The 13,507-nt window shown below is 39.4% G+C and overlaps 1 protein-coding gene across 2 annotated transcripts; it reads left to right on the top strand.

Annotated features, from left to right (window-relative positions):
* Positions 1-351: 351 nt before the first annotated feature.
* Positions 352-13,148, top strand: coq10b (coenzyme Q10B). 2 transcript variants are annotated; one of them, XM_086051207.1, is made up of 5 exons: positions 352-527; positions 6,705-6,860; positions 8,591-8,783; positions 10,273-10,374; positions 11,186-13,148. In XM_086051207.1, the coding sequence occupies exons 1-5, from the start codon at positions 430-432 to the stop codon at positions 11,351-11,353; spliced, it is 717 nt and encodes a 238-aa protein (XP_085907333.1). In that variant the 5' UTR covers positions 352-429; the 3' UTR covers positions 11,354-13,148. The 2 variants fall into 2 exon arrangements, with proteins under 2 accessions (XP_085907333.1, XP_085907332.1); XM_086051206.1 differs by having other exon boundaries at positions 6,702-6,860.
* The last annotated feature ends 359 nt before the right edge of the window (positions 13,149-13,507 follow it).

Genomic DNA, 13,507 nt, shown 5'->3' with positions numbered 1-13,507 from the left:
CACTTCTGTTTTTTTCAAACATCACCACCCCATGCTCAAAATGGGAGGAACATTTTGCAACCAATTTTGCCAGATTTTGCTCTCTGTTGTAAAGTTAAACAAATACTAAAGGACAAAGTATTGTTAAACATCTATATGTCATCCATGACATCAATGAAGTGGCCAAAAAGGTTAAAAGTCCAGTGCACTTGACTTGACTGAGTGAATCATGTTACAAGCAATAACCCGAGCCAACGTCTCGTGACCGTGCAGTGTGTTATTTTTTTCCCCTCGATGACGTACACCACAGGTAACCAATTATAATCCCTCAACGTGACTCAACTGACCAATAAGGAGTCAGAATAGGACGAAGGAGGCGCGGCCTGTGCTGTGAGACTCTCCGCTACGTAGACATCAGCTGGAGAAGACGAAACCTGCTTCGTGGGGAAGATGGCGAGAGGAGCTCGAAGCTTGCGAAAAATCGCCGCTTGTGTGAAGCCGTTACCGTCCGTATCCAGTCGGGACGTTCGCTCCCGGAGTAATGTCAGGTAAACGTGTGATCTTGGTAGTCGTGCAACAGAACCGGTTTGAACTGGCTGCATGCGAGTTTCACCGCGAACAAAACATTCACAACTCCCTCGTTGAAAGTATTTTGCCACCTGTAAAAACTTACTTAAACTTCGCTGAGGTTTGAATCTTCCACCCAACTTTTCGCATTATTTTGCGTTGTAACCTTGCTCTGTAAATTCTGAGAATTATGAAATTACATAATGTGTGGACTGAATCCAGAATTCACTCTAATGATACTTTTGCCACCTAACTATGTTTACGCCATTTCCACAATGGATTCCAACTTCGTATCGGTTCAGTGATGTTTGGCAGTTTAATCAGAGGCGAGATCCTGCACAGAAAATCGGTTGTCATGATCTCAGAAAATGTCATGGGGTGGGCATTTATTTGCACAGTATCTTGTTGCTGTAAATGGTGATGTATTAACCATCGTTCTAATTGCCAAGTAATTAATTCAGCGCTCTACTGAAGCGCAATTTGTAGTTGCTTTACGATTTAATGAAGTACAAGCCTTCAATCTCATCTACTGGGTACTCCATGCAAGGATAATCTACAATCAAACACAAGGTCGCGGATCAGTACTGGGTCATAGGACATTTGGTCCCAGGCCATCTCTCTATGAGTGCTCCGACCTATGTGCTAAAAATAGTAACATCTCACAATCCCATTCTGGCAGTCAGCTTTGTCTTTTCTTGCAAATGTTGGTACGCTTGTCAGGGTGAATAATTTAGTTTACACGACTACAAGTTTTTAGTTGACTGAAACAGTCAGTAGCGATGGAGAAGTACAGGGATACTTCGGACAGATGGGTGAGTTTGCGGTATGGCAAGAAATTGCATTAGATAGGCGGTTTGCACCTGTATAAACTTCAACAGAGAGACTGGATTGCTGACCATAAAGTGCTGCCCAGCGGGACTCATATTGATCTAGTAAATTATTTCATTTTCCACACAAGCCCATTTTGTGAACTGAAGGACTTTGAGAATTATAAAAGTATGGAGGCATACAACAGGTTTGTGTCCAGCTGGGTTTCCAATGTTTGTGTTTACCATTTCCAAAATGCAGCACTATCTAATAAATAAGATACATGCTCGAAATCATCACTTTTCTGGTTTCATCATTATGAAATAGGCCTACCCTGCTGAAAGAAAAAAAAACATAGAACAGCATCGTTTTGTTTTGTTTTGTTTTCGTTTTCGTACTTAGCAGGGCAACTGAGGGAGGTTGAGGGAGGCCTAGCTGACTCCAAAATAAAGTGCATTACAGTAATCCTGCCAAGACGTAACAAAGGCATGGATTACTGTTTCTAAGTGCTGTTGAGAAAGGAGAGGCTCTACCATAGACAGCTGCCTAAGATAAAAGAAGCTTGATTTAACAACACCGATTTAAAATCACTGTCCAATTTAAAACCCAAGTTCAAGACTTTAGATAAGACACCAGGGGGGCCAGGTCAACAGAGTGTGATGTACAAGGGCCACTGGGACTAAAAACCTTGGTAGCGTGTTTTCATTTTGTTGAAATTTAAGAAGTTCACTGCCATTGAGGCTTTGATTTCCTCTAGACAAGACAAAAGTTGCCTTCAGGAGAAAGCATCCTTTTTGCTTAGCGGGACATAGCAGGGGAAGGAAGTAACATGTTTTTTTCAGGATGGAACCTAGGGGCAGCAAATACAGTCAAAACAGCAGGGCCCCCAAAATAGAACACTGTGGAAGACCTTACAACATGGGGGCAGAGCAGGACTCAAATCAACCAAGGCTAACATAAAAAGTTCTGCTTTCAAAATATGATCAAAACCTCTCTAGAATGCTACCACTAATGCTCACCTGGTGCTGTAAATGAGCCATAAATCTATTGGTGGCTTGAAGCTTGTCAGAAAAAAAAGGGGGGGGGGGAGAAATTACCCCAAAATTGGAATCTAAAAAAAAAAGCACAGTGCTCCCACCATTTACAAAAGCTACATAAACCCGAATGGTGAGTTGTGTATGTATATCTTTCAGGTAAATTCATTGTTCATTTGTCTTTATTTTAGCCTGACCTAACCTCTAAGACCAAAACGTTTGTATAATAAATGTAATATTGTTAAAATAAATTTAATGCATATGTTTGTTGAAAAATACTTGGGAAGGGGACCTTGAAAAAAATCCTCATATATTAAAGAGATAATCAACCCAAACACATTTTTTTCAAGAATTTGTCCCCAGCAGGCCCACTAGCTGAAACACGGCATTCTGATTAATATTGCCTTTGTGGAATATGAGTTAAGCAGCAAAATCCGCCCTTTTTAGCCATCTCAGGGGGCGGCTTTTGTCACTTCTGTCGACCAAAAATGACATCACAAAAGAAGTGACAAAATGGCCGCCCCCAGAGATGGCTAAAAACGGGTGGATTAACTCTTATTCCATAAATGCAATATTTATCAGAATGCCTTATTTCAATTTGTGGGCTTGCATAGAACATATTCTTGAAAAAAAAAATTAATTGGGTTGACCTCTCGTTTGAATCGTAATATTGTAGAGAAATAAAATCGCAGTTAGATTATTTTTCAAAATCGTTCAGCCCTGGTTTTAACAAGCTTGGCCAAGAAAGATGACTCTGAATTAAGGCGTAAACTTGCAGCAATCACAAAATTATAACAAATATTTTTGTAGAATTTTCTGAAATTGTTTGGACATTCCGAATTTGAATGCCCTGAGGTTGAACAGTCATCATGTGAGATGTCACCAGAGAACTCTGCCCACTTCTCAAGAGCTCAGTTCAGTGAGCGGCAAAGAAAATCTGCATGTTTTTTTGTTTTTGCGACAGACAATGGAGTCCACAAATAAAGCTAACTTTTACCCGCTAGCTAGCTGCCGACTGGCTAGCTGCTTTAAAGTGAAAGTCAACCCCAAAATGTTCTTTACAATTATATGTTCGAAGCGGCTCACCTGTTTTCTGAAGCTGAGCCATGATTGGTCGTTAGCTGAGCCCTGAGCAACTGTGATGTCGTTTTCAGTCGATAGAAGTGACAAAATGGCCGTCCCCAGAGCTAGCTAAAAACGTGTGGATTTTTCATATTCCACAAATGCAATATTAATCAGAATGCCATGTTTAGACTAGTGAAAATGCTTGGAGCATATTATTGCGAATATTTTTGGGGGGCTGACTTCCCCTCTAAGCAACTTATCAAAGGTTAAATGTTTTAGGTGTTTCTAGGTGCGTTACAAAAAACAAAAAAATTAAAATTGGAAAATCTGTTTTGATTTAATGAACTGAATCGAATCACTTCATTTAAATTCACTGCATCCTTGAATCATATCGCACACCATGTATCGAGATGTGTATCGAATTGTCTTTTATGAAAGATGTAGACCTTCTTTAAAATGGTTAGACGTTGGTGATGATTTGCTGTTTCTTTGAATTCAATTAACTTGGATAGTTTGGGCTTTGGAGAGCTTTTACATGTTCTATCTTATTAATGAAAATGACAAAAGCTACAGCCGTACGATATCCAATCGAATTGTAATCCTACTGAATACATTTTAAAAACGTTACATACTTTAATCGTATCGTACCCCATGTAGCGAGAATTGTATCTATTTTTTTTTTTTTTTGCGGAGAGATGCACACCCCTATTTTTATTGTTTTTCACACAACATCAGTGATTATTTTTACACTTGCATTAACAGGTCTTAAGAGAGTGTGTTTTATTGCTATAATATAACAGTGGTTGACTTATTTCTACACTCTGGGTGGGCTGTATATATCAAAATGTTAGTTAAGACATTGCTGGTACAGCGAATAAACGTTATGGTGATAATTTACATTGTTGGTAATGGGAAATTGATTTGAAATTCCAAACAAGTTGTTGAAACCTTTGGTCAAAAGGATTTGTATGCCAATTTTAGTTCGTCATTGAATTGAAATGAGTTCAGACTCAAAAGAAGAGTTGTCGTCTCGTCAGCTGACAGTGGTGGGTGAGACAAGGCCAGCATGGAATACGAAGTCGCCTCTATCGACGCGTAATGGAAGGCGAGAAATTGTTTGGATGTAGTACACCAAATGTCAGCAAATGTATAAAGTCCCTAACAAATTCACACATTGATGGCTCCCACTCTGCTGCCGAACACGGTGGAGAGTTTGTGGTATTATGTGTTAATTTCACTTCTGCGCAGGTCTGTTTTTTTTGTCCCACATCGATGGCCTTATTCTATTCTGAGGTTGCACTTGCATTGACCGTCGGAGTCGGTCACACGGCGAGTATATCAGATTTCAACCCGTCAGGACCGGGCAGGAATGGGCGAGCGCTTCAGTCACATTTGCACAGAGCCAATTTGATTTTTTTTTTTTTTTTTTTTTTTTTTGCTCAGTTGACACCCATAGTAAGCTTATCATTGATGACACGCCGAGCCAGGTTGAATGGCTCGTTATTGTTTCCTTCAGTCACGTTAAAAACCACATAATATACACTCAACTACTGTATACATCTGCTCAGCGTATTGAGATCCATTACAAATGTACTACTGCAAGCAGCTCAAGCGTATAGCAAAAGTGGCAGAGTTTGAGATCCTTTATAGTGAAAACTAGTCCAAACTGATTGGTGCAACCGGCTTTAAAAAATAAATGTGCTCAGTCGGTGTTTTGCAACACCAAACTAAGCAGAAATAATATTTGCATTGACGTCTTTAACGCTCCAGTAGCGCCGGCGTCCCTGACCTTTTTTTACCTTGCATGTCACATGCTTTGCTGAATGACAGCATTGCAGCTTCCACGTAGCACGTCTCAAGTCAAAACAGCGAGATTCGAATAGCCGTGATAAATCTATCAATACGTTTTTGTTTTTTGGAATTTTGGTCGCTTATATTAACAAGTTTATGATGAAACAGGCAAAACATGCTTTAACGGGTTTACTGTCCTAATGGGCCACAGCAAACTTTGATTCAAGTTAAATGAGGCTACGTTTACACAAGGATGATCTCGGTAAAATGGTTTTCTTTTTTCTTTTTTGTTCCCCCCCCCACTCCCATGTGTAGACAGCAACATTTTTGAAACAGTTGCCATATACACGGAACTACGGCGCAGCCGCAATAACACTGTTTATAGCAGTTTTTATTTAAAAACAGACCTGTATAAAGTACAAACCCCCCTGGTCTAGGACCAATTGCCACAATACCTTACATTAGGGCTGCTCGATTATGAAAAAAATATTAATCCTGATTATTTTGGTAATAATTGAAATCACAAGTATTCAACCGATCATTTATTTTTTGCACAAAACAATAACATGTTTAAACGTAAAAATTATAAAGACAAACAAATGTAAGTAAGTTCCTTTTGGGCCAAAGACAATTTATTTAAAATTAGTTATTATAAAATATAAAAAAGGTGCCAATGTATGATTAACTTGTGGATAGAAATGAATATTCCGAATAGTTTTTTACGATTATGCCAATTTTGTAATCGTGGAGTGAAATAATCGTAATTATCAATGAATTTCGATCAATAGCACAGCCGTAGCTTACATCACTATTGGACAGCGAGTGTAGTAAGGTTCCCCAAGCAGGCAAAGTTAGCACATCAATATGTCTGCATTCCTTCAACTTTTGCACCTTGGGAGCAATTTGCTGACACTGCTTTCACGTGTCGTATTTCTCAAAAGGAATCGATAGGCTACACATTGTTGCTTTGCCTTGACTTGTGTATTTGACTCAAGACTAGGTTTACCTCTGATCTCCAGGTTCGGCTGAATTTTTGGCTTTCTTCTTTCACGGAGGTCCTGCGGAATTGGCTCATCTCAGTCATAACAGAAGACCAAGTATTTATTCGTTTGACGTATAAAATATATTTACTGTTACTTCCGTGCAGCATTCGCTTACATACAGGTGCTGTCCCAAATCTGTTGGGGCTCATACACTCCCTCTGAAGTCGGATCATTTGCGTTGCTGTGTGAAATGGGCTACTGAAAATTGTGAAATGCTTTTTGTGCCTTTTAAAATTCAAATAGAAGTGATCATTAGTTTTGTCATCCATGAAGAAATTTCCTCTGCATGGCCATCCCTAACGTCATGTCAAGACTCCAAGGTCGCATTCCTGGTCTTAGGTCAGCGCTCAAAGTGGGCCAAGGTGACGTTAAGGCTTATATATAAATATGTCATTGTGTCTGTTTGTGTGTCCAGCAGGTACCTACCATCATATGGCATCCCGATGACGCGTCTTCCTCCCTTGCTGGGCGCCGCCGTGGCTGGCCGCAACGTCGTCTTTCCCACCCGCGCCTTCTTCAACATTGCCAACACCTTCTCCAAGAGAAGGGAGTACGCTGAAAGACGCATCATTGGGTATGTATCTCTTATCTGGTTTCATATTCAGTGACGATTTTCCTCAAGTGTTTTTCACCTGTGGCCTTCCTAGTGATGTTTTGAACCCGCTTTGATAATACTGATGAATTGTTAGGACACGCAGGCTTTAGGCTGGTTTGCTACCTCTGCAGGCCTTGGTAGAAATCAAAAGTTAATATAAATGAGAAAGCATAGGGAAGTATGGTCTGGTACCCAATGTTAATGTTATACACACACACACACACACACACACACACACACACACACACACACACACACACACACACACACACACACACACACACACACTTAAATTTTTTTTCTCTCCCTCTTCCTCCGTCCTTTTTTTTTTTTTTTTTTTGCACAGATTTTATGTATTAAGTGATTGTATTGCTCAAATTTGTGTGCTTACAAGACCTCTTTGTGTCCTTTATCACAAGCGTCATGCACTTGTCTAACTCTTGCGGTTACGTAATAATGACAAATATATATTTGACGGGGGCGAGGTTGTGTCACAGTCTTGCATTTCAATCCTGCTGTTCAAATCTTGTGTGTGTCTGTGTGGCTCTTACGTAACTGGAGTGCAGGAAAACCAAGGCAGCGCTTGGCCCACCATTGTGGCACAACACTCAAATGAACATTTCCCTGCTGTCTCCATCATAAAACATTTACTTATTGTACAGGTGATTTTTAAAAGTCACGTTTAGCAGGCGTTAACCTAGTCTAATATTAATATGTGAAAAATGGTGGTCTCTTAAACTTTTTGCCACGGGTTTTTTGTACTCGTCAACTGAAATGCAACCATTTACTGCCACGAATGTATGTAGGCCTGTTTGTCAAGGATGTTTTTCAACCGTTAGGTATGGAAGTGGATCTTGCCCAGCTTGTCAGTGAAATTCAGGTTTGTAAACCACACCGCTTTAGGTTTGAGATCAGCACAGCTTTTGAGTTGATGAGAAAGATCAGGGAGTGAATATTGGCTCATTTAGTCAATTATGAGGGAGAGAAATGCCAACCCTTTGGCAGTTGGACAAGTTTAGGCACCCGATACCCACACAGAGGTATGTATGATATAAACAGAGTATGTGTTGTGGTAGTTGGTAGGAAGTGTTGTATTGTGATTGTGGAGTGAATGGCAAATGCCATGTAAAGAAGCCGTGCGGTGAGTCGGTGTTGCTCACGGTTTATTTTATAGGTGTAAATGAATTATTTTGCCGTCAAAAATACCTCTCTGTTTTGTTTTTGTTTGTTTTACAACCCCCCCCCCCCCCCCCCCCAAAATATTATCTTCAAAATCACTGTTCTGCTTGACATGCTCCTTTTTATAGAAGGTTTGTTTTCCTCTGCTTTTTGGTGAAAACAACCTACATTCTACTGCTGATTACTAAATAATGAAAAAAAAACAAAAAAACATTTAAAAAGTTTTCTAGTAAAATAAAAACTCTGGTTTTTTTGGGTTGGTTTGGTGCTTACGCAGTAATATCACAGAACACAATACTCTCGAAAGATCAGTTAAACTGCTGGAAAATGGCTGACTATGGGGAACTGCTTTGAAAATGGCTGACAGTGAATGAGTTAGCGACAAATGAAGAGGGGTCAGAAAGGGCACACATCTTATTCTTAAAGAAACTGTCACACAATTATAAATGGAAGTCAATTACCAATTTAATGTCAAACTTTTAATTATAAAAATGTGTACTTTTTAAAAAATGATTTATTTTTGTGCGCAGGTATTCCATGCAACAGATGTATGAAGTGGTGGCCGGCGTGGAGGACTACCGCCACTTCGTTCCCTGGTGCAAGAAGTCCGACGTCATCTTTAAGCGGACGGGATACTGCAAGGCCAAACTCACTGTGGGCTTCCCGCCAGTGACGGAAAATTACACCTCCCTCATCACTACAGTGCGCCCCCACCTGGTCAAGGTGCGCTACTTTGTTTCTTAGTACAGCACACCTGCACAATCGAAGGCAGTGATTCTCAAAAAGTGTGGTTCGTGAGCTCCCGTTAGTGGTACATGAAAGAAACTGCTTAAGTACAGGTCATTTGTACTTAACACTTTAGGAACTCCTTGTTTTTAAACTTTTATTTAGGTGCAATTTCTTTTCACTTTTATAGGCAGCACATTTTAATTGCACTATTATTTAAAGCGGAAGTCAACCCAGACATATTTTTTTTCAAGAATATGTTCCCAGCAGGCCCACTAGTTGAAACACGGCATTCTGATTAATTTTGCGTTCGTGGAATATAAGTTAAGCAGCAAAATTCACTTGTTTTTAGCCATCTCTGGGGGCGGCCATTTTGTCTTCTGTCGACTAAAAATGACATCACAACTGCTCACAACGACCAATCACGGCTGACTTCTTTTCTGAATCTGAGCTGTGATTGGTCGTTGCGAGTAGATGTGATGTCAAGACCTGGCGCAAGCACAACTAAGACATGTCTACCATCTAGTGGTGAATGGTGATATTACAACTTCAAATCAGAGGTGAGCATTTTGCTAAATTTTGCTGGTCCGTCATCAGTCATCCGTCAGCGGCCTTGGGACCCGTCCGTCATTCATCAGTCCGTCATTTGTTGTGACGAACCAAATTGTAATCGTCATTTAGTGAGTCTGTCAGGTCCGTCAATTAGTACGTCAATCCGTCCCCCCAAATCCCTCACAAAAAAACGTCAGCAAAACGGGCGCCTTTCAGTGTCTCACTGACGGACGTGGTTAGTGACGATTACACTGCCGGATGAAAATCCACTTTCGTCAGTGCCTGAGTCCGTCATTTTAAAAAAGTGTCCTGTCATTCCTCAGTCGTCAACAAAATGGGCGTCCACCTCTGCTTAAAACTATACAGTGGACCCCAGCTATTCGCGGGGGATAGGGACCGAGCCAGTCTGCGAATAGCGAAAATTGCGTATAGACGTTCATTGAAATGCATTGGAATTGTATTGATATATTTTTTTATTTTTTAAATCCCCTAAAAATATTCCAAAAAAAAACCACTGATAAACATCCAATATACATTTTCCACGAAAAACAGGGGTTTGCTCTCCCCAAATTCCTCCTCCAAAAAACTGTCAAAAAGTCAGAACACACCTTTGCATTGTTTGTAAAAACAGTTGATTGATTTACATTCTCTTTATATTAATTATATTTTACATTACAGTGCTACTTTTCATTATTCAAAACACAAAACAAAATGTTTTTGTTTTGGGGGTGCTGGAACACATTAATGGCATTTCAATTCCTTTCAATGAGGAAATTGATTTGATATACAAGTAGATTGGGTTACGATTTTGATCACGGAACAAATTAAACTCCTAATTAGAGGTAGCGCTGTTTTATGAGATTAACTGCCAAAATGAAACGGACACCGTCTTCTAAAGCTGTGACACAACTGTCCCTCTTGTGTCGCCCGTCAGGCATCCTGCTCGGACGGAAAACTGTTCAACCACCTGGAGACGATTTGGCGCTTCAGTCCCGGCCTGCCTGGCTACCCTCGGACCTGCACTGTGGACTTTGATGTAAGTAGTTTTTTGAATAAATATCATTAAGATGCCGATATGTTGCAGTTATAAACATCCGATTTTTGGTATGAAATGTGGATAGTGAGTGCACATTTCTAATTGTGGTCATAATGTCCAAAAATAAATAAAATGCCACCTCGATCCTTAGTGTGAATGTGACTGTGAATGTTTGCTTGACCCTGATGAGGACAAGCACTGTAGAAAGTAGATTGTCAGAGATCCACACGCATAATGTATTTGGTGTAATTATTACTTTTAAACCTCGGTGTTTGTATATGGGTGATATACAGCAGGACATCCTCAATGTTAAAGATTACTAATTGTTTGTTATACTCTAAGCAGCATGTCAGAAGTCCATCACAAAAAAACGATGAAAATACACATATACACATATATATACATACACATATACACATGTATATACATACACATATACACATATATATACATACACATAAACATATATATATATACACATAGATATCTATATATACACATACATATATATATATATACACATACATATATACAGTATACATATATACATACAGTATATATATGTATACTGTGTGTATGTATATATATATATATATATATATATATATATACGTCATGTATACATATATATACTGTATGTATATATGTATACTGTATATATGTATATTTATATATATATATATATACATACGTCATGTATACATATATATAAACTGTATGTATATATGTATACTGTATATATGTATATTTATATGTTTACCGTGGTCCTTGTTTGTATCTCCCATTAAAAGATGTATTGGCTGTTCCTCAGATCTCCTTTGAGTTCCGCTCGCTCATCCACTCACAGCTGGCGCACGTCTTCTTCGACGAGGTGGTGAAGCAGATGGTGTCGGCGTTCGAGCGCCGCGCCACTGCCGTCCACGGCCCCGAGACGCCCATCCCGCGTGAGCTCATGTTCCATGAAGTGCACCACACGTAGCGACGCTACTGCGGAGGAGTGGAAACAAAAAAGATCACAAAAGCAACGAATCATGTTCTACCTGACAACACCAGTGCCTTTCTCGTTTTTCTTTTTTTTTTGTTTGTTTGTTTGTTTTTTGGGCTTTGTAAAAAAAAAAAATAGATTTCAGTACAGATTTATTACCGGAACAAGCAAGTTTAGCACCACTTTGTGTGCCAGCTTGTTAATTCCATCATGATCCCTGTTTGACCCCTGTTTTTTTTTCCCCCTTACCAGCATCTTGTTGCAAGCTCCTCCCACTGGAGGTCACAGGTTAATGTCAGTCCAACAAAAGTATATTTTGGAAACAGGAAACCACCAGGAATTATACAATCCCCCATGTAATTTGTTTGATTTGTGTAGAACGACAACAATGTGGGGAACCTTTTTCCAGTCGGGGCCAGTTCGGGTGAAAACTAAGAATTTTTTTTTTTTTTTTTAAGTACACTTTGTGACTGTTCCTCTGAAGGTTTGCTTAGGAAGAAAACACTGAAGTTGTTTCATTGTCGTAACAGTTTTTAGGTGAAATGAATAAATATGAAGGCTTGACTGAGTTTCAAAACTTAACATATTTTGCATTTTATATCCTGCTGAAAATTCCCCCAAATTTGGGGGAACTTCACCCCCAGTGCCAGATTCACTAACCAACATGAAATTTGGTAATCAAATCTAAAATGACTATATTTACAGTTTGGCATTTGCAAATTCATTGGATTTCTTTTATTTGCTGGTTTTGTGCTAAGTCCCAAGCTATAATATTATGGCTTTGTCGCCATCTTGGTGCCGAAGAACTATGTTAAAGTGAGTTGAAAGGCTTCATTTTGACAAGTGAGGTGCTTTGCTGCCTTCATGTTACAACTCGGTGCCAGGGAACTATGCTGAAGTGAGTTGAGGAGCTTAACTTAGACAAAAGTAGTGCTTCGATGCCATCTTGTGAACATCTTTTGCTATTGCGGGAATACTGCATAGTACAGCCACAAAACTCAACAAGCAATGACTGAAAAAAAACAAAGGAAGTCACCCATTTTGGTTTGAAGCAGCCATTGTAGCGATTCAGCTTGCTACCAAATTTGCGATGAGTTTTCATTATTTTTGCAAGCACGGTGACGACGTTTGATTGACTCGCTATGTGCTTAACCAAACGTCTTGTCCCTTGCCTTGGAGAGTCATGCTAGCAGAAATGTAAACATTCAGTACCTCCTTTCCAGATGCTCAAGTTGTCCTCCATCTGGCACACCAGCTGACTTTCACATGCCCCCAACAGGAGTCATTTCATTTGTTTTTAAGAATGACCCGGTGGGCCGCATCAGCAGAAACTAAGGGCTGGAGGTTGCCCACCCATTGTCATGTTTTGGTTAGACAGGAAATGTAGGAAGGGTGCTCAGGCGTTGTTATTCTGTCAATGTGTTCATTTGTTCATGCCTTTACCGACACAGAGCAAAGCTATTTCCATGCTGGATTCAAGAGGTGGGTCATTGTACAGTATGTAGTATTTTATGTGCAATATTAGGAAACCTTTATTTTATTTTATTGTATTTTTTTAAGTAACAGCAAAGCAAGCCAGTACGTATGCCTGCTCGCATATTTATCATTCTTTTTAAAACCTGCTCACGTATTTATTTAAGTGTAAATATCACATCAGGTTGTTTTCAAAGAGAGAGAAGTGCGTTTTTTTTTTCTTTTTAATAAGGGACTGATTTGTGTTTTAAAAAATGGCATTTGCAACAAAAATGTATCAACTTGCATGATGTATAAAGATTTTTTTCTAAAAACATTTGTGTGTTTTTTTCCCCTGCTTCAATTGGCGGCAGGACCAAAATAGCCTATCATGTGAGTGGTAAGAATAAACCTGCCTCTCTGGTATGAAGTCATTCTGCCTTCATGATGGTTAAAGTTGAAGCCTTGAAAATGTCCTCAAAGGAGACTGGAATATTTTTTTTCACATCATTTAATGCCATACATTCTACACAAACTATGCTCAGTTATCTACGCTTCTCATCCATGAAATTAGTGATGTTAAAGAGTGCAAATGTGATAACCATACAAGAGCAAATTATTGTAACAGGCTGCCCAGAAAAACTTGAGCAATACAAGTACTGTAATCAAATTGGGTGATTTAATTAAAATACAACT

Source organism: Filicampus tigris, chromosome 14 (assembly GCF_054856515.1).
Source record: "Filicampus tigris isolate MCC_2025a chromosome 14, RoL_Ftig_1.0, whole genome shotgun sequence".
In the NCBI taxonomy this organism is placed as follows: domain Eukaryota; kingdom Metazoa; phylum Chordata; class Actinopteri; order Syngnathiformes; family Syngnathidae; genus Filicampus; species Filicampus tigris.
The sequence above is the reverse complement of the archived record's forward strand: the minus strand, read 5'-3'. Positions and strand labels throughout refer to the sequence as shown.